Raw genomic sequence first — 27,998 nt, forward strand, 5'->3', positions numbered from 1 at the left:
CCCGCCCCCCCGTTAAAAAACTTGTAAGCTAAAACCAGTTAAAACAGAAAATGTGGTCTACGGCCATACCACCCTGAATGCGCCCGATCTCGTCTGATCTCGGAAGCTAAGCAGTGTCAGGCCCGGTTAGTACTTGGATGGGAGAAAATGGGCAGGTGGTCCAGTGGTTAGGGCTCTGCGCTTTCACTGCCCTGAGCCCAGGTTCGCTCCAGTCGGGGAACCGAGATCTCACGTGCTGCGCCTCAAGCCATAGATAAATTTAATGAATAAGTTTGTGTATTTTCAAATGGTTGGGGAAAAAATAAAGAATTACGTGCCGCGTGGAATGACTATGAAATTCAAATGCCAGGGCCCACCTTCTGGAACACCGCCTGTGCGCCGTCTGCAGCTGCCCCCTGCACTGGTCACGGGGCTCTGAGCCCTGCCCGGCCTGCTCACAGCTCAGCAGAGATCGCACCAGCGTTTCAAGGCCACAGCGTTTCACAACGCTTCTGCTGGCTTGCTTACGCTGCACACCCATCACGTCACAGAAAGAAGACCCGGCTCCAAACGCCCTGTCTTTAAGGCGCGGGGTAGTGTGAGGTGTTGTGTCAGCGAGCTGGAGGGCAGGAGTTTCGTGCAGCGACACCACAATGGTCGACATCACCAGGCTGAGCGCTCCTCTGGCGTGAGTCTCAACACAAAACAGAATTCCTTCACAAAAATAAAAATGAGGCAATGGAATTAAGTTTCCCAGGGACCCATCGTTAACCCAGGAAGGAAAGCCACTGAGGGTGACTTAACTGTGCCTGATCACAGAGCTGAGGAAGTGTGTCCAGACGAGATGCAATTAAGACCATCGGTTTTTGGTCAAGAACAGCTGTTCTGAAAGCTAAGGACACTGGGAGCAACATCGCGTGAATTAAAAATGAGGCAGATAACCTGAAGCGCCTTTCCTCGGCTCTCAATGGCTCCAAACGTCACTGGACCCGGCCCTCTGCCGCTTCTGCGAGGCATCGATGCCTCAACGCTGAGCGGGAGAGGGACTGAAGAACAAGCTTCTGGGCACAGATCAAGGGAGCAACTAGCAACTCACGTGGGAGCACTTGCAAAGCCGAGAAAACGTGAGCGCGGGAGACGGGCAGCTGGAACCTGCTGCCGGGTAAGTACAGGTGCAGCGCGAGGTCACACAGTTGGCAGCCTTGTGAAGAACACGTCCACAGCCTGTAACTCGTCACTGCATTGCTCACCGGCAAACACGCTGAGGACAACACCTGTGTCTCTCACCACCGGCAGCTACTGACCCGTCAGCAACGTCACAGTGCCCTGCATCTGCCCCCCGCCCTGAACCAGGGTGAGGAGACGCACATGTGCAACTTTAACAAGAAACATGAACTCGGTCACACAAAATGGTGTGCATTCATTTCATCAAGGGACTCGTGTAACAAACACCGCAGGGTTACATCCTGAGCTTCTCTGTAAGAGCTCGCTTCCTTGCGTATTTCTTGATTCTGACTCTTGACCCACAAAACCCAAAATACTGATTCTTTACAGAAAAAGTTGTGAACCCCCAAAATAGACTATTACCATCTTCGTTTTACACAGGAGAAAATGAAAGAGGTTCAGCAACTGACAGGCAAGCAGGCTAACTTCACAGAGCGTGGCCTTCACCGCTGACCAGGCTGCCCCCAAGAACAAGCGAAAACGAGAACAGACCCCTGAGGAAACATAACTGATGGCATAGGAAGACACTAAAGTAACACCCCAGGACAAACACACCTTTGCAAAAACAGTGCAAACTGTTCCGAAACAGAAACAGCTGCAGACAATGCATTCAGGATCTGGTCAATGCGTTCTAACAGGAGAATACACGTGCAGTCCATAATCTTTTCAAAAGAAGATTAATAATTTCTCGAAAAGTGGACTTCCCTAGTGGTCCAGGGGTTAACAATCTGCCTGCCAATGAAGGGGACATGAGTTCAACCCCTGGTCCAGGAAGACCCCACGTGCCTGGGGCAACTGAGGCTGTGTGCCAGCACTGCTGAGGCCGGGCTCTAGAGTCCACGAGCCACGCACCCTAGAGCCCACGCTCTGCAACAAGAAGCCACCGCAACGAGAAGACTGCACGCAGACAAAAACAAATAAATAAAATGATAAAAATAATAATTTCCTGAATTATACAAATTATACAAGTTATGTAAGACAAGAAGTTTCCAAAAAGTAAAACTCTGGGGCTTTCCTGGTGGTTAAGACTCCATGCTCTCAGTACAGGGGGACAGGTTCTGTCCCTGGCTGGGGAACTAAGATCCTGCATGCTACACAACAGGACAAAAACGAAAAAGTAATAAAAAGCTGGAAAAAAGCAAGAATCTGTATAAAAGACTTAAATTTAAGTCCCATTATTTCATAAGTGAAACTTATTAAGCAATTTGGCACAGGGAACCATATTCAAAATCCTGTAATAAATCATAATGGAAAAACATAGCAAAAAGAATATGTACACGTATATGAACACATGGACACTCGTGTGTGTGTCTATATATATACATGTACATGGAACTGATTATCACGCTGCACACCAGACACTACTGCAACATTGTTAAGTCAACTATAAAGTGAAAGTCGCTCAGTCGTGTCCAACTCATTGCAATCCCGTGTACTATACAGTCCATGGAATTCTCCAGGCCACAATACTGGAGTGGGTAGCCGCTCCCTTCTCCAGGGGATCTTCCCAACCCAGGGACTGAACCCAGATCTCCCACATTGCAGGCAGATTCTTTACCAGCTGAGCCACAAGGGAACTAAACTATAATTCAACAAAATAAAGAGAGAGATTTGGAAGCAATTAACTTTGAGGCCCTGAGCAAGAAACAAATCTATCAATAACCAAAATCCTGCCCCTGTGAGCCTAGAGTGTCCTTTCTCTTTAGAGTAGAAAGATGGACATAGAAAGTATTAAAAAAACATACAATCTAATAAATGTACTGCAATTCTAAGAAACAAAAATACAAGTAATAAATAGAAATCCATAGCAATTCTACAACCAGTTTGGCCCTAAATATAGCAGTCAGTTTTGGGTTTAAGGTTTGATGTCTACTTCTTAAGGCATTTAAAACACTGAGAAGATGATAACAAGACTGTTAACTTTAATTAAATATTCAGGATAAATTTTGATTAAATAAGTTTGCAATTAACAGTTAAATACTGAGGGGCATCTAATGTACTAAACTAATAAGATTTACTTCATTAGTTGTACAAACAATGTAAATATTAAAGAGTGTTGGCTGATGGTAGGAGAATATCAATTGCCCAATAAACATAAAAGAGGAAGAACAGGACCTTAAACAGGAGACACTCAGTTATGGATACTCCTGTCCACACACAGCATGGGCAGAATTTGGACATCCTGTACACCAAGGAGTTAATCTGCTGACTGGGAGGCAGGCTATACTTCCTGACCCCCTGGGCAGCCACCCTTAAAGGGCCAGCTTTCCACCACACCAGCCAAGACCCTCAGGACACACGGTTCACACTCGCAGCTGGGAATACACCCTGGGCAGTAAAGCACGCAGACGCTGACGCAGCTGGGCCATCCTGGCCTCAGTCCCGCCATCGGTGTCCACACTGAGCGTTGCAGCACTTGTAGAAGGTGGTCATGGGCTCGTCTGCAGAGCGGGTCTGAAGCTGCATGAAGTAGGCTCGAGGATGTTCACACTTGGGACACGGCTCTGGCAACAAGAAAAACAAACAGTGACCCACACTTACTAAAAAAAACAAACGATGCTCGTGATCAACGTGCTTGTTAGAAGTGGACGTTGCGTGAAACACAGCAGCAGACACTCCCCAGCTCGACTGGCATCCCTTGCCTGGGGGGCCCTGCAAGGTGTTCCTGCAAGGGGGTGTCATTCCCATTGTGCTCTCACAACTGAGGGAAGGAGACCTGTAATCATGATTGTACTTTTTCCTTTTTTAATTTTACTTTCACCGAGATTTCAATTCAAGAACCTTGCTCTTGATGGAAACTCTTTCAAACACTCAGACACCATTTTGGTGAATAATTCACCTCCCAGTGACAAATTCTGCTCATGCGAGATTTTTAACAGAGCAGATCTGGGTGGTCCTCTCTGGGGTAAAAAGACAGTCCTAATCACACTAAGCTCTTCCCCCTCTCTGGACTGGTCGTGTCTAGGGCTCTGTTTCCTTCCTTAGTCACATCTGTTGCTATCAGAAATGAATCAAGACTCAAATACTTACTTTACAGAATAGTTAGGGCAGTTTAATACTCTATCTTTGACTTTAAAAAAAAAAACTACATTAGAACAAAATCCTTAGACTGATTTTTTAATTACTCCAATCAGCATCAATATGAGGTCACCCTGAGACTCTAACTCAGGTCTGAATTACTCCAAAGCTTGTGCCAATACTGTTTGCATAACAAATACATTAGAAAAGAAAATAATTTCTAGTCTCAGAAGCCCACTTGATACATCACAGACTCTGCTATGCAGTGGCACAGCCAGCGGCCTCATCCTTACCCACAGCTCTGAAATAGAAAAGGTTTTCCCTCTCACCTGCAGTAGAGTCAACATTCTCCCAGGCAGCTGCTCCACCAAGCACATCATCCACTTCTTTCAGCTTTGGATACTTCCGATTTGTTACCTAACAAACAACAAACAGCAGGTCTTCAGACTCTCTGTACTTACAGTACAGACTTTGTACTCTAAGTGAACAGTATAAAGCCAAGTCACAAAATCATGCCTTCAAATATCACCCCAGACTCTGTTTCCTGCGTTCAACACGAATGGACGAACACTAAACAAAAGCCCAGTTCCTGCTGTCACAGAGCAGGAATCTCCCTGTGAAATCAGGAGGATCCACAATTGGGATGTCCCCATAGAAAAGACTCTGTGAGGACTGGATAAAGCAACAGACCAGGAAGGGAAAAATGGCTCTGGTGTGACCCTCTTGTTCTCCCACCTCTACAATACTTGGTCACTGAAATAAGGGAACCAAAGACGACTAAGGCCAAAGTGGAGCAGTTGGCGGGGTGGCCCAGCCACTCTTCCCAGACAGAGGTTTTTCTAACTATTTTCCAAGTTTTAACAGCCGTCCTTGAAATGTTACCCTTCACAATTTGAGACTCTAAACTCCCACAGCACAGCTACATGGTGGAGCAGTATATAAACATTAAGAATGAGGTAACATCAGCGTGCTCTACTTCTAAAAATTATTAAAGGTGTTCTAAAAAGGAAAGACGCATTATCGGTGGAAAGTAAAGAGCTATAACACAGTACGTATCGTTCCGTAATGAATATCCAATATATTCCAGATGTTCAGACTAGAACATAAGAGTGAGCAAAAACTGAAAAACGCCTGCTCTCCTGCAGTCTATACCCTAGTGTTAACAAACAAGGCGCACAAGTAAATTATAAACCGCAATGGAAGGCAAATGAGTCCTATTAAAAAAATATAAGATTAGGAGAAGAGCGAGGTGGAGAAAGAGGCTGCAATTTTAAATAATCCTTCGGGTAAAAACACGAGCGACGAGTGACACGGGTACCGAGGGGAAGAGCGACCCGGGCGCAAAAGCGCTGCACAGGCCCCGGGAGCAGCGCGTGGCGCGCGGAGCGCCTCGGGGCGGCCGGCAGGGCCCGAGGACGCCGATCCAGGCGGGGAAGGAGGCGGGGAAGGCCCGGGTCGCGCGGGCGCCTGGCGCGAGCGTCGGCCTCCGCGCTGCGAGCGCCCACCTTGCGCGTGACGTTGTGCACGTAGGGGCAGGTGTTGCAGGCGAAGCGGTGGCAGCGCTGCCCCTCCTCGACGATCAGCCCGTTCCCGCAGCCCGGGCAGAAGAGCAGCATGGCCGCCACCGGCCCGGCGCTCCCGGCAGAGCCCGCGGCAGCGCCGAGCCGGCGTTCCGAGCGCCCATTGGCTCCCGCCCCGCCCTGCCAGCCCACCAATAATCACGCCGCCTCCCCGCCCCCAGGGAGGGCAGTGGCGGGCCGGCTCTCAGTAGCTCATCTCGCACTGGTCCTCCAGTGGCCCCGCCCACCGGCGCCTCGAAGGCGGGGCTCTGGTGGCCGTCCCGGCGCGTGCGCGCCCGCCGCTGCCGGGCGGGTCGGCCGTGCGGGCGGAGCCGGTTGGAAACCCGGCGCCCTGGAGGAGCCGCGGGTCGCTGCGCGGCCGGAGCCGCAGGACGACGAGGAGGATGAGGAGGAGGCGCTGCCGCACTCCGAGGCGGTGGACGTGTTCCAGGAGGGCCTGGCCATGGTTGTGCAGGACCCGCTGCTCTGCGACCTTCCGATCCAGGTGCGCCAGGGCCGCGTAGTTCCCCCGGGCGGGGGTCGGGGCGCGGACGGACCCTGGGGCCTGGGGTTTGCGGCCTCGGCCTCGGGAAGGCGTTTCCGAGCGTAGCGGAGCGTCTAGGCTCCTGCCGGGCCTGGAGGCGAGCGAGGCTCTGGCCTCGGGCGCGGAATTTAAAGGGGCACCGAGAAACCGACTACCTAGGATACTTGACGTGTCAGCAGTGTTTTAAAAAACAATCTAAAGTTGGTGTGCAGAAGCCTGGGGTAAACAAAAATAATGTAATTTTCACCCAGTTTTCCTTTCTCCTCAGACTTCAGGAAGGTTCTGCCTAACTTTATAAACGCTGTCATCTTGTCTGCCTTTGTTGTTTAGAGCTCCCACCTCCATCCTTGGTCTTTTCCAGGTTACTTTAGAAGAGGTTAATTCCCAAATAGCATTAGAATACGGCCAAGCAATGACAGTCCGAGTGTGCAAGATGGACGGAGAAGTTATGCGTAAGTGCTGCCCTCCCCCTCAGGCCGAGCAGTCTGAACCTTCACAGGAGAGGATGTTAGCAGGGCTGGTGGGTGGAAACTCTGGGCTGTGCCCAGGGCTGTTGGGCACACCCACACCTGCCCAGACTTGAGCCTTGGGAAGTAACAGGACTCAACAGAGCTTCTGGGCTCTCCTCTTGCCACCTGACGCTGGGGATCTTCTCCCGCTTGTGCAGCTGTGGTTGTGGTCCAGAACGCCACAGTCCTGGACCTGAAGAAGGCCATCCAGAGATACGTGCAGCTCAGGCAGGAGCGCGAGGGAGGCATTCAGCACATCAGCTGGTGAGTGGAGCCTCGGCTCCTCCCTCAGCCCTTCCTGGGAGATGGGGAGGACGTGCTGGACACGAATGAGCCTTTTCATCTCCTGGCCTTTGCTCAGGATGCAACCTAGAGCATCGAGCGCCCTGGCCCGAGCCTTTAAAAAGGGCAGGTGCTCCTGTGCCTCCGGGCCTTGCCCCAACTGCTCCTCCTCTGCATTACCACATGGGCAGCTGAGTAGCTGCACATGAGGACACCTTAGGGCGTGCCCAGTGTGTCTGGACGTGGCTTCCCTGGTTAGAGGAGCTGCTGCCGGCTCCTCGCCTGAGTGCTCTCAGCCTCCTGAATCACCCTGCTTGTGGTTTACTGAATTCCCATCTGTAGGTCCTACGTGTGGAGGACATACCACTTGACCTCCGCGGGAGAGAAGCTCACAGAAGACCGGAAGAAACTCCGAGAGTAAGTTCAGGCTCCGTCTTGAGCTACAGGGAGCTATGTGATCTGTGGCCCTCTTGTTCCCCAGGCTCTGCCATAGGGCCAGGGTTTCCTCCAGAGGCTCTTAAGAAAGGAGGGGTCTTAAATCCATTCCTGGGGAGTGTGTGAGACCAGGAGAGTCCCTGACTGGACTGATGCTGTCCTTCAAGGAACTCCCTGGAGGCCTCCCTGCCTGGAGGACAGGAGGCAGAGGAGCTGCGGCAGTTCAGGCTGCAGAGCTAGGAGAGAGGGTTATGAGTGTGCATGGCTGGGGAGCATGGCCCTGCCCCCTCCTCACCTCCCCAACACCACGCTCTTCCCGCCTTGCCTCTCTCATTCCACACAAGCCTCGGAGGAGGAGTCACAGATGGCCCTTCTGTAGGCTGGACTCTGTGCCTGTCCTTCTCTTTCAGTTATGGTATCCGGAATCGGGATGAGGTGTCTTTCATCAAAAAGCTGAGACAGAAATGAATCTCCAGACTTGGACAGCTCTGTGTGCGGGCAGCTGAGCTCTTCCCTGGCAGAAGGAAGCCTTGGGCCACTGTGCCCTGTCCCCAGACGGGTGGGAGAGAGCCTGACCCCAGCTGGACTTGCTGGACTCTCAAGTGAACCCTGATCCCAGGGCTATGGGCCTGGCCCTGTGTACAGAATAAACCCTGTTTGCGTTGAGGTTTGGAAAGTCATGTCCCCATTGGGGGGGGGCACAGGCGGGGACCCTGCCGGCTGTCACACCGTCAGGATGCTGTACCTGAGCCCTTGGCCACCCCACTCCCCAAGCCATACACACCTGTCCTGTCATCTCTGCAGCAAGGAGGGAGTAAAAGCAGAGTGCCGGCCCTGTTTCTACTTGTGGGAAACAAGGGTGTATGAGCCCGGCCTGGTCAGGGCCTCCAGCTTCAGCCCGTGGGTGCCTGGCTCCTGGAAAGGGACATGGCCTGGCTGCTGTGGGCCGCTTCCAGGTGTGCGTGGGGAGTGTGATATTCCTGGGCCCTTGTCCATTTGTCACCTACCAGTCACTCTAAAGAAGGGGGACAGGGTGTGTGCTCCTGGCCGAGGACTTCCCTGGGAGGTGTACCTGACATGAATGCCCTGTTCTGGGAACTTGTGGGTGGGAGGCCTGGGGCCCGAAAGACGTCCTTCCACAGCACCCAGCCGGAAACCAGAAAGGAGTTGGCAGGTCTGGTTGAGTTAGTGGCAGCTAAAACGCTCCCGGTCTGTTTATTGGCCACATGAGGTGGTCGTCAGAAGGCTAGTTAGAAGGTAATCTCGGGAACTAGTGTGATAAATGCCCGGAAGCACAAGGGGTTCAACAGCAGTGAACACAGCAAAGTGTGTGGGAAGCAGGGCTCCTGGGCAGAGTCCTGAGCCGCAGTCCTGGCTCCGGCCGTGGGCACACAGCCCCGCGCCCGCCGGCTCAGTGAAGCTGGGCATCCAGCTCGTACTTCTCACAGAACTTGTCAGTGAAGGGGATGCAGGTGAGGAACTCACACCACTCGCAGCGGATGGGGTAGAAGTAGAAGAGGACCACCAGGCCGGCCAGCAGGCCCAGGAAGACCAGCTGAAAGACGATGATCTGGCAGCGCTTGCGGTACAGGTCGAACCTGCCAAAGCTGATGTAGGGCAGGAAGGCAAAGGAGAGGAAGAGGCCACTGATGAAGCCCGAGATGTGGGCGAAGTTGTCGATCCAGGGCAGCAGGCCGAAGGTGAAGAGGAAGAGCACCACAGCCAGCAGCTTGAAGAAGGCACGCCAGGGCCGTGCCAGAATCTGCCAGCTCTGGAAGAGCTCCACGAAGAGGCAGGCCAGGATGCCAAACTGCGAGCCGGCAGGGCCCACCTGGGGGTGCAGGTGACCCTGAGCCAGTGGGCGGGAGCTGGCCGCCCGCCCCCTTCCCTTGGCCCAGAGTGGATCGGGACGGGAGCCCCAGGCGGGACGGGGCACGGCAGGGACACGGGTCTGCCGGGCGGCACATGGGGCGGGCAGCCTTACCTCAGCCCGGTACGGCAGGAAGATGGCGCTAGCCAGGTTACCAGTGACGCCGCTGAGCAGGTAGATGATGGCAATGCGGTGCCAGCCCGCCAGCTTCTCCAGGTCCCGCAGGACGGTCATCTGGAAGCAGACGGACACCAGGCAGTGCAGGACCCTGTGGGGAGGGGGCAGCAAGGAGCGCTGACCAGCCAGCCCTGGGGTCCCAGGGACCCCTCCCCCCCCAGCCCCCACAGCCCACGTGGTGTCACTTGCCCAGCGTGCAGGAAGAGGGACAGCCACAGGCGGTAGAACTGGTCAGGCACCTCCGGGTTGAGGAAGGGCAGGAGCCCACACACGTCGTCCATGCAGTGCACCTGTGCAGAGGGACGGTGAGCGCCCGCCGCCGCCCGCCACGGCCGCAGCATGGGGAGGGGCCCTCCCCAGAGGCCTACCTGGGAGCAGAGTGTGGCCTCCTCATGGAAGTAACCCCTCATGAAGTCACAGTACTCCCGGGAGGTGATCTCACACCTGGAAGGTCAGGCCAGAGCTGGGAGGACTCCCAGGCTCAGGTTTCGGCCCCACTCGCCCACCTTGTTGGCCTGGATAGGTCCAGCCCCTTCCTCACCCCAAGCTCCCCAGGATCCTGGATCGTTTTGGACTGGATACAGGAGCAGGCCTCAGCCCCAGGGCTGTGCCCAGGACCGGGGCACCCCTACCTGCCCTTGGTGCCGATGCAGCAAGGCCGGCCCGTGATGACACAGTCCATGTGCAGGTGGTTGGTGTGGTTCCCAGCACTGTTTTTGGTGCAGATCTGGGTCACAAATGGGGATGAGTTGAGTCAAGGTCACCCCTAACCTTGGGCCCCACACCACGCTTGGTTGGAGCAGAGATGGACAGGCTCCTAGGGTAGGAGACAGGCCCCTGTTGGCCTCAAGCAGGTCACAAACCCTGGGCCTCAGTTAGGGCATCTGTCAAATTGGCATCATGTCATTTGACTCTTAAGGCTCCACCTGGTTCTACTTAGAGAGGGAGGCTGTAGTGGATGGACCGGGTGGCTGAAGGCCAGGGCAGAGCATCTGAAAACATGGTGGTCCCTCGGGAGAGACCTCTGGCATCACTGATGGCTGAGGTGTGGATTCCTCCCCGACACAGTAAGGTGACTCCCGAACAGCCCCTCCACACCAGCTCACCGGCCACTTGGTGATGTCATCTGGCCACTCGTGTGGGTCCTCAGAAGAAGGCTCATCACACACCCTGCACGAACCCAGGATGTGGTCAGACCTCGCTCTGTGCCCTTGGCTTAGCACCCTCCCGCCCTACTGGGCAATAGGAGAGCAACTATACCTCCCCACCCCCATCCCCACCCCCAAGGGAGACAGGGACAAATGGAGCTGGGGGTCGCAGCAGGGCTGACCTGGGATCCTGGTGGCAGACAGAGCCGTAACGCCTCTTTTGGCCAGCAAGGTCTGGGGCAGTGGGATGCAGGGGCCACTTCACCCACACTGCCAGCGTGGACTGTGGGAGGACACAGGCTCAGCCCTGGTCAGAGCCCACCATCCCACTGTCTCCCGGAGGCCGGGATCAGAGACCCTGAGCTCCTCCCTCTGGCTCTACACACCCGCGTGCCCCGCAGCCCCACCATGAATTTGCACTCGGGAAACTGCTCACATGTTGGGAGATTGTTGTAAGTTCAACAGCATAGCTCCTATTAGCTTGAAAACAGAAACCACCGGTGCCCAAAATTAGGCAACTGGTACACACTGGGAGCTCCACATAAGATGATAAAAACTTGGATGAAACTGTTTAAAGTTTAGTGAGAAAAGTAAGGCAATACCACTTACATAAAGTTATGACAGGTGCCCAAAAACAAGATGGAAGTTTTTGGGAAGGCCACACCCAAATTAAAAACATGCAGAATTCCCTGGTGGTGCAGTGGTTAGGACTTGGTACTTTCACTGCCAGGGCCTGGGTTGGATCCCTCGTCCAGAAACTAAGATTCTCCCAAGCCCTGCCGGTCAGCCATTTAAAAAAATAACAATAAAATTAAAGACACACAGTCTGCAGGGGAAGCAGCGGGAGATGGAGGAGGGATGGGATAAGAAGGAAAGACTGAGGCGAGGGGCCTTGCACAGACGGCCGGCATCGTGTGCTGAGAACCAGGTTTTTAGGACAACTCAACCAGCTCTGCCTGAAGTCCCAAGGAAACAAACAAGGTGCAGACAAGGGTGCGAACTGAGTTGCGGGCGGGTACTCACCGAGCACTCCTCCTCTGAGGTCTGCACACAACCCGACCGGTCGTTACGCACGCAGCAGGCCGAGTGCTTCTCGCGCTCGCGCGCAGCATGTATGAAACTATGCACCTGAGGGTCCTGGCGCATGCACGGCGAGAACTTGGCACCCAGGTGAATGAGGGCCTCCTGCGGGGAGGACGACGCGCAGCTGCGGTTGAGCCTCGGCGAGCCCACGGCCCCGCCCCGCCCCGCCCTCACGGGCCCCGCCCTGCCCTCGCCCCGCCGGGCCCCGCCCTGCCCCGCCCTCATCTCACCGGGCCCCGCCCTGCCCCGCCCTCACCGGGCCCCGCCCCGCCCTCACGGGCCCCGCCCCGCCCTCACGGGCCCCGCCCTGCCCTCGCCCCGCCGGGCCCCGCCCTGCCCCGCCCTCATCTCACCGGGCCCCGCCCTGCCCCGCCCTCACCGGGCCCCGCCCCGCCCTCACGGGCCCCGCCCTGCCCTCGCCCCGCCGGGCCCCGCCCTGCCCCGCCCTCATCTCACCGGGCCCCGCCCCGCCCCGCCCTCACCGGGCCCCGCCCCGCCCTCACGGGCCCCGCCCTGCCCTCGCCCCGCCGGGCCCCGCCCTGCCCCGCCCTGCCCCGCCCTCATCTCACCGGGCCCCACCCTGCCCCGCCCTCATCTCACCGGGCCCCGCCCTGCCCCGCCCTCACCGGGCCCCGCCCCGCCCCGCCCTCACCGGGCCCCGCCCTCATCTCGCGGGCCCCGCCCCGCCCCGCCCTCACCGAGCTGGGCCCGATCCAGAAGTTCTCCTGTTGCACGTACTTGACATTCTCATAGACCCCACGGTTGCGCAGCACCTGGGAGGTGGAAAGAAAGATAAGACAGAGCTCGGTCGCGCCCCGTCCCGTCAGAGTGGGCGGGAGGGAGTCCAGACCTCGCAGGGCGGGGCCGGGAGGGCACCGGGCGGGCACCGAGGCTCACCGAGTCTACGGTCTCGTGCTGCGAGAAGCCCACGGGCGCCACGCCATAGATGCACACGGCCAGAATGGTGACGAGCGAGTGCACGAACGTGAGCCAGTAGGTGAAGAAGGGCCTGCGGGCAAAGCGTCAGCAGAGGCGCCATCCCCAACCTGGGGCGCCCGCGCCCACCTGGAGCCGTGCTCCCCTCGTGGCCTACCTGTGGTCGTCCATGTCCTCGATCTGGCGTTTGACATAGCTGTCGATTCGCTTGCGGTAAGTGCGGTTGGTTAGCCGGCCCACCATGCCCAGCCCATACGGCCGCTTCTCCCTGGCAAACAACTTGCGCACCGGCATCGCGATGCGCTGGCCCCGCCGCTGCCCCGCCGTGCTCACCACCTCCTGCCGCAGCCGCACCTTGGGCTGCGGGGCCGCTGCACCGCCCTCCTTCTGCTTGCGCCAGCCACGTTCCAGGGGCCTGGGGAGAGGGGCACTGTCACCGCCAGCCCCAGAGCGCCCACACGCTGCAGTCCATCCCCGGCAGGGCCAGGACGACCCTCCGAGTCTGTCCTGCTCCCATGTGCGACAGGCTGAAGTCAGCCCCGCCGAGCAGAAGCAGAGCGGCCTGAGCCACTCCCGGGATGGCAGGCAGGTGGGGCCAGACCTACATCTGCGAGTATTGATGCCACCTCCTCGCCCGCTGGATCCTCTCCAGGCTGTGGGCTCTGGGACGGCCATCCTCTTCCAAGGATGAGCAGCCCAATTTGAATGGTGCCCAGCCCTGGGGCCCCCAAACCTAGTTGCCAAGCTGTGTTCCCAGTCCAGGAGATGACCCCCTCCGGGGATCCCCTTGGGCCTCATGCCTTTGAACAACTGCTCCTGACAGCCGGGATGCGTTTCCCCCACGGAGCTCGCCAGGAGGCACTCACAGCATCAAATGGCTGCGCTCCAGCTCGCTGCGGTCCAGGGCACCGCCCGTGAGGTCCACCTGCTCTGGGGCTCTCTCCCAGTCTTTAAGCGCTGCCTCCGATGGGGACTCGAACACCTCATCTGGGTAAGTGGACAGCTCCTCGTGGAGGACACCTTCCTGAGCAAATACGCAGGGTCAGCGTGGGAAGCTTAGGCAGAGGGGTCAGGGTGATGGCACCAGGCTCTTACCCGGGCAAAGAAGGACGTGTCCAGCTCATCAGGGAAGTCAGCTGTGTCCTCTTCCAGGAAGCTGGCAGGAGTGAAGCTTCGGCGCTGGGCGCGGCGTAACGTGCCATCCCTAACCGAGCGACCCTGCCAGCGAGGGAGTAAGCGCGCGGCTCCATGCAACCAACCCGCCCCCAAACCCCACCTGGGCCCCTGCACCCACCTTCACCAGCGCAGCAGCTGCCCGGAAGCTCATCTTGGCCACCGACTCGCGCTTGCGCCGCCGCGGGAGCCGGTTGAAACCGGAGCGGGAGCTGGAGAAGGAGCAGAGGGAGGCGGCACCCGGCGTGACGGGCGTGTGCGGGGCGCTCGGGCCGTCGGCGGCATCATCCGCCAAGCGGAAGGCCCGGCCCCGGGCCAGGGGGTCTATGATCTGGAGGAGGGGAGGAGATGCCGGAGTTGGGGCTGGGTCTGGCCAAGGGGTCTCCTTCCCCACCCTAGACCCCACTGTGGAGAACACAGCTGCTGCTCAACGCCCCCACCCAGCGGGCCCCTGGACAGCTGAGTGGGTTTGGCCTGAGCCCAGTGCGCCCAGGGCCCCCTCTCCGCCTGTGTTTGTGTTCCAGTGCTGTCCATCCCGCGATGCTCCCCATCCAGACACTGGCCAAGGTTCAGTCCCAGGTCCCTGTCCTCCCTCAGGAGCCTCTCATCCCAGAGAGCATCTTAGGAGCCTTTACAGGAGCAGCCGACCACCATCTGAATCCAGGAGCTCCCAGGGACCGCCTTTGTTCTGGCAGACTGTGTCCCCAGCCCTGCCCAGAGGAGCTGCGTGAGGGACCCATAGGAGGGCATACCTTCTGCATGCCCAGCTGGCACGGCCCCACGTACAGAGGAGGCGGTGTCTCGGTGCTGGTCAGCGACACATTGTCCTGGCTGGGCAGGTCTAGCTCCCGGATGACCTGGGGCTTCAGCTTCCCATAGCGCTGGCTGCAATGGCGGATGCTCTTGCGCTGCCACTTCTGGGTGCTGTCACTGTCCTTGCTCACTCCAAACCAGTCGGCCGTGCCCCTGCCGGGGGAGGGGGTCAGCGAGGGCGCCCGGCTGTCCTCGCCCCTGGCCCGGGCCTCAGAGGCGCTCCCCCTGGGCATGCCTGCCGCAGGCCTCCAGACCCTCCAGGGGCCCAGGTGGGCTGCGGCTGATCAAGGGGAGAAGAGGGTTCCAGCCCTGGCCACCCCCACACAGTCAGCCAACTCCAAACTGCCACCAGCACCAGAGACGGCAGGCCTGGGTGAAACGGGTGAGTGTTTCACACACGCCCTCACGCCATCCTTGAGGCTGGACAGAGGTCAGAGTTCAGCCAGATGGAGCGTGGCCACGAGCAGCAGCTGGGCTGGCACACGGTAGGACCCAGGAAGCGGGTGCCGCAGCCCGGGGCAGGCTGCCCACAGCCCTCGGCGATGCAAGCAGAAACACTGCTGCACCTGCTGTCAGGAGCCCTGTGGACACCAGCAACGCTGCCAGCTCCGGGAGCCCACAAGCCATGCTCACACTCGCGGATGCCAACACACGCCTGCCCTGCCCACGGTACCTGAGCAGGGACCGAAAGAGATGGGCGCTGCGGGAGGGCCCTGCGGGCAGCATGGGGCCCGACAGGGGCAGAGTGTGGACGCACAGGGAACATACCTGGCGGCTGTCCGGGGCCAGATCGTTGGGTGGGGAGACAGAGAGGAGAGAGCAGGTGCTGGGGGCAGAGAAACGGGCAGGCGACGGCAGCCGGCCCCAGAGCAGGGGATCGGGGATGCAGGGGCAGGATTGAGAAGGCCCCCGCCCCGCTCCCAGCCCCGGGCCTGAAGGGACCCTGTGTGCTGCCTCTGCCCCAGGACCCCGCCTGCCCCGAGCAGCCAGGACAGCCCAGTACCTGCGGATGGTCTGCGTGATGGACATCTGGCGCTGCAGCGCCGGCCGCCGGGGCTCCTGGTGGGGCGAAGGGACGCGGGCGGGCTCGGCCGGCATGCTCACGCTCCGCAGGAATGCCTGGCGTCTCAAGGGCTGGGCAACGGGGTCCTGGTGAGGGCGCTGTACGGGCTGGACCTGCAGCCCCCACTGCCCAGGGCCTACCTGCAGGAAGCTGGGCTCCTCTGCTGCCGGGGGCACCACGGCCGGGATGTCCAGTTTCAGCCACGGCGGCTTCTTGTGCTGCAGGCTGCTGCTGCTGTCCCTGCGGGCCTCGCCCATGGTTCAGGCAGACTAGGCGGGCCTGGGGGCATGGTGTGTTACTCAGTAACAGTGTGAGAGGAAATGCCGCTGGCCCAGGGGTTAGGACACAACACTTTAATACCGCCATGGGCCTGGGTTCAATCTCAGGTCAGGGAACAGAGATCCCAAAGCCATGCGGCACGGCCAAAGCACAACACGGACAGGTCTCTGCGGTTCCGCAGGCCCAGGCCCGGGAGGAGGGAGGGTCAGTGATAAACAGAAGAGATGGCCCCAGCACAGCTCAGCACCCACGGGCTCACTGCCTGTCTCTGACATCTCAAGACACGGCCAGGCACACACTGGGTCCCCAGACGATACACATTCATGTGACAAACAGTTCAGGACCCACTATGAGCCACTCACAGGTGCTCAGGACTCATTGGTGGAGAAACAAATCCAAAACAAAGTTCCTCCTTTGTGCTGGAGCAGGAGTCCAGACAGACAGGAAGCCCACATGGATATACACTGCGCTAAAGGTTGCAAAGTGTGACGGGGAGGAAACAGCACATGACAGCTGCCTGCCCGGGAAGGCTGTGAAGCAGAGCCTTTTACTCTGACGTCAGAGGAAGCCCTACATCAGAGTAAAGGCTCTCAGCGTGATCCGGAGAGCACAGCCGCAGGCAGGCTGCTGCCCACACAGGGGATGGCGGGGGCAGAAGCACGAGGAGGCGCAGGGGCTGAGGAGCCAGCCTGGTCTGTACATAGGGCGAATCCCAGGGTGGCCTTCAGTATCCTAGCCACCGTGACAGCTTCTCCAGAGACGGAAGGCCCACTGTGTCCACGACAGGGTGCAGGGGCCCTCCCTCTCTCTGAGGAGGGCCACCTGGATTCCCAGAAGCCGAGCGTTCTGACAGCCAGGTGCTTGCGTGCGTGCCAAGCCGCTTTGGTGTCTGACTCTTTGTGACCCTGTGGACTGTAAGGTGCCAGGTTCCTCTTTCCATGGGATTCTCCAGGCATACTGTGGGTTGCTGTGCCCTCCTCTTGGGAATCTTCCCAACCCGGGGACTGAACCCACGCCTCTTAAATCTCCTTCACTGGCAGGGGGGTTCTTTACCACAAGCACCAGCTGGGAAGCCCCGGGACCTCCTGAAAACCACCTAGTGGAAGCGCTGCTGTCACCACCAGGGGGCGCCACACACCAAGAAACGTCTGCAAAGCAGCTCCCTGCGGGTCGCCCACCATACAGAATCTGCACAAGGCAGGAGGCCGGGGTTCGAACCCCGGGTGGGGACGATCCCCTGGAGAAGGAAATGGCTACCCACTTCAGTCTTCTTGCCTGGAGAATTTTTCTATCGATAGAGGAACCTGGCAGGCTACAGTCCATGGAGTTGCAAAGGATCAGACACGACTGAGCGACTAACACTTGGACTTACTTGCACTTTGCTCAGCGCCACCCTAAGCCCCTACGAAGAGCAAAACTAGTGGAGGTGATGGAACTCCAGCTGAGCTATTTCAAACCCTAAAAAATGATGCCGTTAAAGTGCTGTGCTCAATATGCCAACAAATTTGGAAAACTCAGCAGTGGCCAAGGACTGGAAAAGGTCAGCTTTCATTCCAATCCCAAAGAAAGGCAGTGCCAAAGAATGTTCCAAGTGAAAGTCCCTCAGTCGTGTCCAACTCTTTGTGACCCCACGAACTATACAGTCCATGGAATTCTCTAGGCCAGAATACTGGAGTGGGTAGCCTTTCCCTTCTCCAGGAGATCCTCCCAACCCAGGGATCAAACCCAGGTCTCCCGCATTGCAGGCAGATTGTTTACCAGCTGAGTCACAAGGGAAGCCCAAGAATATTGGAGTGGGTAGCCTATCCCTTCTCCAGTGGATCTCCCTGACCTAGGAATCAAACCAGGGTCTACTGCATTGCAGACAGATTCTTTACCAACTGAGCTAACTACCTCACAACTGCACTCATTTCACATGCTAGCAAAGTAATGCTCAAAATTCTCCAAGATAGGCTTCAACAGTACATGAACCAAGAACTTCCAGATGTTCAAGCTGGTGTTAGAAAAGGCAGAGGAACCAGACAGCAAATTGCCAACATCCTCTGGATCACTGAAAAAGCAAGAGAGTTCCAGAAAAACATCTACTTCTGCTTTATTGACTACGCCAAAGCCTTTGACTGTGTGGATCACCACAAACTGTGGAAAATTCTTCAAGTGATGGAAATACCAGACTACCTTACCTGCCTCCTGAGAAATCTGTATGCAGGTCAAGAAGCAACAGTTAGAACTGGACGTGGAACAACAGACTGGTTCCAAATTGGGAAAGGAGTATGTCAAGGCTGTATATTGTCACCCTGGTTATTTAACTTATATGCAGAGTACATCATGCAAAATGCCAAGCTGGATGAATCACAAGCTGGAATCAAAATTGCTGAGAGAAATATTAATAACCTCAGATATGCAGATGACACCATCCTTATGGCAGAAAGCCAAGAGGAACTAAAGAGCCTCTTGATGAAAGTGAAAGAAGACGGTGAAAAAGTTGGCTTAAAACTCACCATTCAAAAAACAAACATCATAGCATCTGGTCCCATCACTTCATGGCAAATAGATGGTGGAAACAATGGAAACAGTGACAGACTTTCTTTTCTTGGGCTCCAAAATCACTGCAGATGGTGACTGCAGCCATGAAATTAAAAGATGCTTGCTCCTTGGAAGAAAAGGAGACAAACCTAGACAGCATATTAAAAAGCAGACACTACTTTGCTGACAAAGATCCATCTAGTCAAAGCTATGGTTTTTCCAGTAGTCATGTATGGATGTGAGAGTTGGACCATAAAGAAAGCTGAATGCTGAAGAATTAATGCTTTTGAACTGTGGTGTTGGAGAAGACTCTTGAGAGCCCCTTGGACTGCAAGGAGATCCAACCAGTCCATCCTAAAGGAAATCAGTCCTGAATATTCATTGGAAAGACTGATGCTGAAGCTGAAACTTTGGCCACCTGATGTGAAGAACTGACTCAGAAAAGACCCTGATGCTGGGAAAGATTGAAGGCAAGGAGGAGAAGGGGATGACAGAGGATGAGATGGTTGGATGGCATCACCGATTCAATGGACATGAGTTTGAACAAGCTCCAGGAGTTGGTGGAGGACAGGGAAGCCTGGCATGCTGCAGTTCAAGGGGTCGCAAAGAGTCGGACATGACTGAGAGACTGAACTGAACTGAGCCTAAGCTCCATTCCCCTGGGCACAGGGGCAGGGCCCAGGACCCAGAGGTGAGGGGTTGATGTGGTCCACCCCAGCCCAGCCATGGGACCATGAGGCAGCAGCCACATAAGCAGGGCTCCTTGGCACTTACCTCCCTCTTCACAAAACGGCACTTTTCTAGCAGGTCTGCTTCCCTGGCCCCAGAGAAGAACCACAGGGCCTGGAAACACTCTACACATGGACATCACCAGGTGGGAAACATCGAAATCAGACTGATTATGTTCTTTGCAGCCAAAGACAGAGAAGCTCTATACAGTCAGCAAAAACAAGACCTGGAACTGACTGTGGCTCAGACCATGAGCTCCTTATTGCAAAATTCAGGCTGAAATTAAAGAAAGCAGGGAAAACCACTAGGCCATTCAAATATGACATAAATCAAATCCCTTATGATTAAACAGTGAAAGTGACAAACAGATTCAAGGGATTATATCTGATAGACAGACTGCCTGAAGAACTATGGACAGAGGTTTGTAACATTGTACAGAAGGTTGTAATCAAAACCATCCCAAAGAAAAAGTAATGCATGAAGGCAAAGTGGTTGTCTGAGGAAAGTATATAGAAAAGATAGCTAAGCAAAGGAAAGAAGTGAAAGACGAGCAAGACAGGGAAAGATATACCCACCAGAATGCAGACCTCCAAAGAACAGCAAGGAGAGATAAGAAAGCAATGCAAAAAAATAGAGGATAACAGTAGAATGGGAAAGACTAGAGATCACTCCAAGAAAACTGGAGATATCAAGAGGACACTTCATGCAAGGATGGGCACAATAAAGGAGAGAAATGATAAGGACCTAACAGAAGAAAAGATTAAGAAGTGGTGGCAAGAATACACAGAAGAGGTGTACAAAAAAGGTCTTGGTGACCCAGATAATCATGATGGTACGGTTACTCACCCACGACATCTTGGAATGTGAAGTCAAGCGGGCTTAAGGGAGCACCAGTACCAACAAAGCTAGTGGAGGTGATGGAATTCCAGCTGAGCTATTTAAAATCCTCAAAGATGATGCTATGAAAGTGTACCACACAATATGCCAGCAAATTTGGAAAACTGAGCAGTGGCCACAGGAGCAGAAAAGGTCAGTTTTCATTCCAATCCCAAAGAAGGTTCAAATTACCATACAATTGGGTCATTTTGCATGATAGCAAGGTAATACTCAAAATCCTTCAAGCTAGGCTTCAACAGTATGGGAACTTCCAGATGTACAAGATGGATTTTAAAAAGGCAGAGGAACCAGAAATCAAATTGCCAACACCCATTGGATCATAGAGAAAGCAAGGGAACCCCAGAAAAACATCTACTTCTGTTTCACTGACTACGCTAAAGCCTTTGTGTGGATCACAACAAACTAGAAAATTCTTAAGAGAAGGGAATACCAGACCACCTTACCTGCCTCCTGAGAAATCTGTATGCAGGTCAAGTGGCAACAGAACTGGGCATGGAACAACAGTCTGATTCAAAACTGGGAAAGAAGAATGTCAAGGTTGCATACTGTCACCCTGCTAATTTAACTTATACGCAGAGTATATCATGCAAAATGCTGGGCTGGATGAATCACAAGCTGGAATCAAGATTGCCAGGAGAAATATCAATAACCTCAGATATGCGGATGACACCATCCTTATGGCAGAAAGCCAAGAAGAACTAAAGAGCTTCTTGATGAAGGTGAAAGATGAGTGTGAAAAAGCTGACTTAAAATTCAACATTCAAAAAAGTAAAATCATGGCATCCAGTCCCATCACTTCATGGCAAACAGAAGGGGGAAAAGTGGAAATAGTGACAGACTTTATTTACTTGGGCTCCAAAATCACTGTGGACAGTGACTGCAGCTGCGAAATTAAAAGATGCTTGCTCCTTGGAAGGAAAGCTATGACCAACCTAGACAGCATATTAAAAATCAGAGACACTTTGCCAACAAAGGTCCGTCTAGTCAAAGCTATGGTTTTCCCAGTGGTCATGTATGGATGTGAGAGTTGGACCATAAAGAAGCTTGAGCACTAAAGAATTGATGCTTTTGAATTGTGGTGTTGGAGAAGTCTCTTGAGAGTCCCTTGAACTACAAGGAGAGGCAACTGGTCCATCCCAAAGGAAATCAGTCCTGAATATTCACTGGAAGGACAGATGCTGAAGCTGAAGCTCCAATACTTTGGCCACCTGACGGGAAGAGCCGACTCACTGGAAAAGACCCTGATGCTGGGAAAGACTGAAGGAAAGAGGAGAAGGGGGTGACAGAGGATGAGACAGCTGGATGGCATCATTGACTCAACAGACACGAATTTGAGCAAACTCCAGGAGACAGTGAAGGACAGGGAGGCCTGGCGTGCTGCAGTCACAAAGAGTCATGACTTAGCAACTCAGCAACAACAACAAGCAGAGAGGGTCCTCGCGCAACGAGGCCACGGGGAGCAGGGGCGTTGTGGAGACTCTCACTTTCTCAGCCTCTCAAAGCACCCCAGACCCTGACAGATTCTGACCTGCAGGGCCTGCGGCTCATGCACCGAGGTCACGAGACACAGCCTCTACCTCTGAGCCTCCCCCTCAACTGCCTGGAGAGACACAGAGAGGAGACTTTACGCATAGCGAAACTGAGGCCTAGGAAGGGACGCTGGCCTTGCCCAAGGTCACATAACTAGAGATGCAGCTGCTACTGGCTCTGCACAGACCAGGGGAGGGACCCTGCTCGGAGCCTCCACCAGCTCGCTATGGACCTGAAGGCAGGTCTGACATGAAGGCATCTTGACTGAGAACTGGGTTCCTCTGGGGTCTGAACCAGGAGACCAACTCTCAACGTCCAACTCACACCACCACCCAGCCCAGAGTTGCACGGCTGTGGCCAAGCAGGCCACAAGTCAGCATCCTGGGAGGCGGCGTCCTCGTCATCCACCAGCCCCCCTCCACAGATCCAGGAGACTGTGAGCTGCCCTGTGGGCAGGACACTGGTCTTGAGCACCAGTGATAGAATCTCAGACAGTACTAGGCACGTTGGGAAGACAGAAGGAGCTCAGAAGCTGCAGGGCTGGGACGACACCCTGGGTCACCTCCTGAGCCGCGACTGGGCCAGGGCTGCCAACTGGAGACCCAGACAATCGGACCGCTCAGATGGTGCTGCGCCCCTGGGGCCTTGTGGGGAGGGGCTAGACAGGACGGGACCCCTCAGCATTTCAAGTGGAAGCCCTGGTACCGTCAGCCTGGCCCCGCCACCCAACCCCACGCCTCACATAGCCTCATACGCTCCTGGTGAGGCTACTGCAAGGTCCAGAGAGGAACCCGCAGGCAGGGTGCTGGGGACTGACCCCTGCAGAAGCTTACACACACACACCCAGAACGTCTAGGTGCCACAAGATGGTCCTCCACTCAGGAGAGTCAGAAGCCCCTGCCCGCTGACGGGCGCGCACCATCACCCACACCTGTGACCCTCCAAGGCCCCTCCTCACAGCCGGCTCCCCCAGGACACACATTCTGCCCACGGGGTCACCCTGCCAAGGCCTGGATCCCCCTGGCTTGGTCGGGAGCACAGCCACACATGTGCTTCCCGTCCTGCCACACCAGACCCACAGTGCCCAGGGCAGGCCTGCTCCAGAGCCACAGCTCAGTGGCCACCAGGCATCTCAGAGTGTGGGCTAACAGGGGCCAGGCCCCATGAGGTGGGGTGACGGGAAATTCCTGAAGAGGCCCCTTCACTGGGGCCTGGGAGGAGGTGGGAGGGGGCGGGGGGCACAGAGAGGAGCCAGGCACCCCCTGCCCCCACCAGCCAGGGCCAGCGGACACAGGAGCCTCTCGTGAGGAAAGCTCCAGCTCCCTCCTGGACACACAGACCTCCAGGTGCCCAACCCCACTCCCAGCACCCGCCGCGTCTGGGGCCAAGGCTGGATGGCGCTCCGGATGCCACACGGCTCCTTGCCCCTAGAGCTGCGGGTTCCTGGCCTGACCCGCCCTGTGTGACCCGTCCCCCCCGCCCCCGTCAACCCATGCCAAACTCTGGACCTCAAGCGGGTGGGGTTCACAGGCAGGGTTGGGAGTGGCTCCAGAGTGGGCCCCAAGTGTGTGGGGGAGGGACAGGCCCAGGCCGGACAAAGAGTCTGGGCTGGAAGGGGGCACAGCACCCGCCCAGAGGAGACAGTGGCTCAGTGTCTGGGTCTCCCCGGGCACACAGGGGGCTCTTGTTCCTAGACGGCCCCTGGGGGGGGTCCCCCAACAGCACCCCCCTCTGCTGCCCCCAGCACAGGGAGAGACCTCAGCCCAGGGAGGGCCTGCCTGCCACGGTCACGGCATCTGACTCACACCAGCGACACTCACGGCCGCCCCCTCGGGCCCAGACCCACCAGGGACTCCCAGACAGGCCAAAGGAAGCGCGGGGAGGGACGGCGCGTCAACAGCAGCTCAGGAGCAGGAGGCGATGCTTGGGGGGGCTGGGGGCCACCACAAGGGCCGCTGTAAGCAGGAACCAGCAAGGCAGAGGGCTAGCGGGAGGGGGCAGGCCCCCAAGGAGCAGCTGCGGCTGTTCTGGCAATGACCCCCGGAGGTCCTGGGCAGGGGCCCGGGAGGGCCCGGGAAGTAGGAGACAGAGTGGGAGGCTGGCCTGAGACAGGGTCCTGACCCAGCTCCCTCTGCCACCTGTAACCCTGAGCGAGTCTGAACCTTCCCCTCTCAAATCCAGATACCACAGCGGAGCCTGGGACACACAGGTGCTCAAGAAGCAGCAGCTGATTCAGAAACGGCTCTGCCTGCCAGTGCAGGAGACAAGGGTTCGATCCCTGACCCGGGAAGACCACACATGCCGTGAAGCAATTAAGTCCACGTGCCGCAGCTTCTGAAGAGCCCATGCTCCACAAGAAGAGCAGGCACCGCAGTGAGAAGCCCGTGCACGTCGACGGGAGAGTGCCCCCGCCGGCCGCGACTAGTGAAGAGCCCACGCGGCAACACAGGCAAAAATAAACAAACAACTATAAGTATTTTTAAAAAAAACATGCTGGACCTAAAAAGAATATAATACTGTAAGTCATCTATGAAAGTGAAAGTGAAGTCATGTCCGACTCTGCGACCCCATGGACTGTAACCCACCAGGCTCCACCGTCCATGGAATTTTCCAGGCAGGAGTACTGGAGTGGGTTGCCATTTCCTCCTCCAGGGGATCTTCCCAACCCAGGGATCAAACCTGGGTCTCCCGCATTACGGGCAGACGCTTTACCCTCTGGGCCACCAGGGAAGCCCTTAAGTTATCTGTTCCTCAACTAAAAAAGAAAGAAAGGAGGAGGCTAGTGACGCCTGCCGGCTGTGGGGAGCTCCCTGAGGAGAGCCCAAGAGCAGAGCATATCAGAGCGTGTGGCGAGGGACAACCCGGGCGACACCCTTCAGAGGGGCTTGGTTTGGGAAGGTGTAGCCAAGAAGCAGGAGGAGATGAGGGAGAGGTTCTTGCCCACCCAGGCCTGGACAGGCCACAGCTGGATTAAAGCTGGAGCCTTTGCTTCTGCACTGAGGCCTGCCCTGCACGCCTGGAGGACAACACTGACCAGGGGCATCTGGAGGCCAAGTGGGTGGCCTGGCCTCGGGACCAGAACCACAAGCTTGGGGCTGACCCTGCCCCAGGGACCACCAGCCACCAAGGTCAGCTGCAGCAAATGGCCCCACCCCAGGACACCCGCCCCGACGTGACCCCAGGACACCCGCCCCCGACGTGACCCCAGCTCACCTGAGTGTGGTTCCAGGAGGGGCCAGCTCCTCTGACCTCCCACTGTGAGCCCTGATCTTTGACCCTCAGTCTCCCGTTTGACCCAGAGTCTGACGCCCAGCCCCAGGTCTCCCTTGGGAGTTTTGACTCTGGTCCTCCACCACGTGCTACTCTGGCAAAGTGGAAATGAGCCAGCTCCCCTGAGCCTCTTGACCTCGTCTGTTTCCGGCATCTTGTTGGGAATGACCCTGGGCAGGCCTTCACACTCCTCACCCCCAGCCAGTGACCCTCCACTTTTCTGTGGAAGATATGAGGCTCAGAAGGGAGCAGGGCAGACCTGAGACCTAGCCCTTGGCATGCTCGGTGCCCTGTGCCATCTCTAGGAGGAAAACGGATCCCTGCACCCCAGGCACCCATACCAGCTGTCACTCCGGATGAACCTGTAGGGTGCCAGCCAGAACCACAGGAGACTCCCTGCTTTAGAAAGCCCTGAAAGGACTGCCCTGCGAGGGTGATGTAGGAAAGGGGGCATGGCCTTATGACCAGGCGCTGCCCGAAGGCTCGGCAGTCACAGATGGCCCAGGGGTCACTGGCCACCAATTAAAGCCTATGACCCAGCTGGGCCTAACAGGGCGGACATACCCTGGGATCGGGAAGCACCAGGCTCAGAAAGGTCAGGGGACGCGTCCGTGCCACACGGCCAGCTCCAGGTAGGGCAGGGACTTCGCTATAACAGGTTCTGGGTGTGACAATCTGGGATCTAACTGGACCTCAGGAGTCAGGTTGCAAGCCTGCCTCAAGCTGTGGAGTGGAAAGACCCATACCCCATCAACAGGCCTGGACAGAGGACAGACGAGCACCCTGTCACCAGTCAGAAGCCCCAGAAGTGCTCCTGACCAGCCCCACAACATGCTCCCAGTGCCCACACAGCCTCGGGCTCAGCGGCTCTGCCCAGGACACTGCGGCTGGGGGACAGCACCCTCGAGGCCACCAGAGGGGACGCCACCCCCTGAACTGTACTACTGGAATAGAAAAGGCTTCAGCCGGCAGAAGCCTGGCACACCTGCCTCAAACCTGACTCTGGCTAGCCCCGCTGACCTGTCACAACCCCTGCAGGGGTCCTCTGCATCCAGCTTACAGATCAGGAAACTGAGGCTCAGAGAGGTCGGTCACCACCTGCGGTCACCCAGCCTCCAGGCAGTTCAAAGCCTTGGACCATGTCTGCCCAGGAGCTGGGGAGGGGGCCATGGCCCCCCCCCCCGGGGAGGGCAGACCATCTGGGATCCTCAGGCTGGGGAGGGCCAACAGCCCCTCTGAGACTCCCATGCCACCCGGAGCATCTCAACTCAGGGAGAAGGGAGCCACCCTCACACACCCAACCCAGAAAACAGGCAGCCGCTAAGGAATCCGATCCTTGGGCTGAAAGTAGATCCTGACACAGGCAGGAGGAGCCCCTCATAGCTGGGGAGATGAGCTACAGGAGGTGCCCTGAGCAACAGCTTGAGTCCAGAGACCCTCAGGGGGGCCCTGGAAGGCAGGCACGACCTGGGTGATCCCTCTGAACCATAGGGTCCCTGGACTATGCACTGCCAAGGGCAACGGTTTGCCGGCTGTCCCGCGAATGCTGGACAGGGAGTGCTCTCACTGCAATGCTCCAGGTCTGGGCCCTCGGTGAGCGCTCTGGGAGGGAGCCTGGGGCCCCGGCACCTTTCATCCAGGGTCACCCCACTACGAGCCCTACTAAGTAGCCCCTGCTTTTCTCAGGGAAAAGGACCCAGCTTGCCCAAAATAACCAGGTGGCAGGGGCTCAGCCTCAGGGAGCCCTTGGGCCCCAGCCACCTGCTGGGTCATCCTAACCTCTGGGTGGGGGCTAAGGGGGCTGGGGCTGGCCCCACCAGAGTGGGGATAACCCAGCATCTAGCTGGGCCAAACCTGAAAAGCCAGTTTCATCCTTGAATCTCCTCTGCCAGGAAGTCCCCAGTGGGGGTTGGGGGACCTTTCCCAGCACAGGGCTAGGGCCTCCAGATCCAGACCTCGCTCACCCGGATACACAGACACACACCCCCAAACTGTGCCCCCGCGAGGAGGAACTCTGGTCAGGGACAGGTGGGCCCCAGCAGGGTGGGCAGCCAGGCCCCCCAACCCAGGGTCCTGAGCACCTGGGGTCCAGCCATCTCCCCAGCCAGGAGAAGGCCTGCTTCCAGGCACCAAACAGTGGCCGCAGGCTCAAGCCCTGGCCTGCTCCTCTTGGCCACTGCGCACACGTACGGAGGATGCCCCGCAGCCTCCACTGTCGAGAGGCAGGATTGTGAAGCTGAAGGTGGGTCAGTCCCTCCCCACTCCCCCAGCTTCACAGCTACTGCTATTGCGGAAGTTATTCCCATCCCGAGGGAGGACGGCTGGGACAGCGACGATCCGCAGAAGTCCAACCCAGAAGTCCCACCCTCCGAGCTGGAGTTTCGACTTGAGACACCACCCACTGGTGGAGGCCGGGCAGGAAAGCGTAAAGGGCGGGGGGGTGGGGGGGGGGTGTACAGCCCAGAGGCGCCTGGGGACACCCCGGGCCCCGAGCCCTCCCGCTGCCCGGACCCTCAGCTGTCGGGCGGGGGCTGGAGCCGAGCTGTCCGGCCGGGTCAGGCCGCCGCCTGGACGAGGTAATTCGGCCACAGGCTATTTTTGCAGCCCGCCGAGTTAGGAATCCGGGGCTGGGCCGCCTCCTCCTCGCGCGGCTCGGGAAACTCCGGGAAGGAAAGTCCGGCCGTCTCGGGCGGAGACTCCTCGAAGCCGGGACGCGGCCAGCCTCCCGCCGCTCTGAGAGGCTCCAGCGGCAGAGGGCTGGGGACCTGCCCCGGCGCGGCGGACGCCGTCTCGGGACCCACCCGGCCCGCGCCCCGCGTGCAGCCCCGCCCGGCGCGCTCACTCACCGCTGCCGCCAGCGCCGGGGGTCCCGGGGGTCCTGAGGGCTGCGGGGAGGGGCAGCCGCCGCCGGCCCGAGGGCGCCCGCGCCGAGTCCCCGCCCGCCCGTCCGGCCCGCC

The 27,998-nt window shown here is 57.3% G+C and overlaps 3 protein-coding genes across 3 annotated transcripts; 1 reads left to right on the top strand and 2 right to left on the bottom strand.

Moving 5' to 3' along the window:
- Positions 1-3,103: 3,103 nt before the first annotated feature.
- On the bottom strand, positions 3,104-5,884 carry POLR3K (RNA polymerase III subunit K). Its single transcript, XM_061152382.1, has 3 exons — positions 5,727-5,884; positions 4,551-4,638; positions 3,104-3,707 (listed from the first exon to the last, which is right to left on the bottom strand). Exons 1-3 carry the CDS (start codon positions 5,835-5,837, stop codon positions 3,580-3,582), a joined length of 327 nt encoding a protein of 108 aa, XP_061008365.1. The 5' UTR covers positions 5,838-5,884; the 3' UTR covers positions 3,104-3,579.
- Positions 5,836-8,216, top strand: SNRNP25 (small nuclear ribonucleoprotein U11/U12 subunit 25). Its single transcript, XM_061153870.1, has 5 exons — positions 5,836-6,285; positions 6,686-6,776; positions 6,992-7,097; positions 7,458-7,532; positions 7,961-8,216. The coding sequence occupies exons 1-5, from the start codon at positions 5,836-5,838 to the stop codon at positions 8,016-8,018; spliced, it is 780 nt and encodes a 259-aa protein (XP_061009853.1). The 3' UTR covers positions 8,019-8,216.
- A 514-nt stretch (positions 8,217-8,730) lies between these two features.
- On the bottom strand, positions 8,731-27,973 carry RHBDF1 (rhomboid 5 homolog 1). Its single transcript, XM_061152383.1, has 18 exons — positions 27,888-27,973; positions 15,954-16,092; positions 15,754-15,884; positions 14,690-14,903; positions 14,059-14,268; positions 13,860-13,982; positions 13,631-13,788; positions 12,922-13,179; positions 12,726-12,837; positions 12,527-12,601; positions 11,769-11,930; positions 10,928-11,028; positions 10,704-10,767; positions 10,230-10,324; positions 9,966-10,041; positions 9,787-9,887; positions 9,535-9,688; positions 8,731-9,381 (listed from the first exon to the last, which is right to left on the bottom strand). Exons 2-18 carry the CDS (start codon positions 16,068-16,070, stop codon positions 8,962-8,964), a joined length of 2,571 nt encoding a protein of 856 aa, XP_061008366.1. The 5' UTR covers positions 16,071-16,092; positions 27,888-27,973; the 3' UTR covers positions 8,731-8,961.
- Positions 27,974-27,998: the final 25 nt, after the last annotated feature.

Source organism: Dama dama, chromosome 10 (assembly GCF_033118175.1).
Source record: "Dama dama isolate Ldn47 chromosome 10, ASM3311817v1, whole genome shotgun sequence".
Classification (NCBI taxonomy): Eukaryota; Metazoa; Chordata; class Mammalia; order Artiodactyla; family Cervidae; genus Dama; species Dama dama.

What these genes read in the sequence shown, in the direction of transcription:
- SNRNP25 (XM_061153870.1), top strand. Translation starts at nt 5,836, where the DNA reads ATGGCCGCCACCGGCCCGGCGCTCCCGGCAGAGCCCGCGGCAGCGCCG. An exon ending in TCTGCGACCTTCCGATCCAG is followed by an intron (nt 6,286 to 6,685) that starts GTGCGCCAGGGC and finishes GGTCTTTTCCAG; the next exon opens with GTTACTTTAGAAGAGGTTAA. An exon ending in GGCATTCAGCACATCAGCTG is followed by an intron (nt 7,098 to 7,457) that starts GTGAGTGGAGCC and finishes TCCCATCTGTAG; the next exon opens with GTCCTACGTGTGGAGGACAT.
- POLR3K (XM_061152382.1), bottom strand. Translation starts at nt 5,837, where the DNA reads ATGCTGCTCTTCTGCCCGGGCTGCGGGAACGGGCTGATCGTCGAGGAG. An exon ending in TGCACAACGTCACGCGCAAG is followed by an intron (nt 4,639 to 5,726) that starts GTGGGCGCTCGC and finishes GTTGTTTGTTAG; the next exon opens with GTAACAAATCGGAAGTATCC. An exon ending in GAATGTTGACTCTACTGCAG is followed by an intron (nt 3,708 to 4,550) that starts GTGAGAGGGAAA and finishes TCTTGTTGCCAG; the next exon opens with AGCCGTGTCCCAAGTGTGAA.
- RHBDF1 (XM_061152383.1), bottom strand. Translation starts at nt 16,070, where the DNA reads ATGGGCGAGGCCCGCAGGGACAGCAGCAGCAGCCTGCAGCACAAGAAG. An exon ending in GAGGACATGGACGACCACAG is followed by an intron (nt 12,838 to 12,921) that starts GTAGGCCACGAG and finishes CTTTGCCCGCAG; the next exon opens with GCCCTTCTTCACCTACTGGC. An exon ending in TCCCTCTTCCTGCACGCTGG is followed by an intron (nt 9,689 to 9,786) that starts GCAAGTGACACC and finishes CCCTCCCCACAG; the next exon opens with GGTCCTGCACTGCCTGGTGT.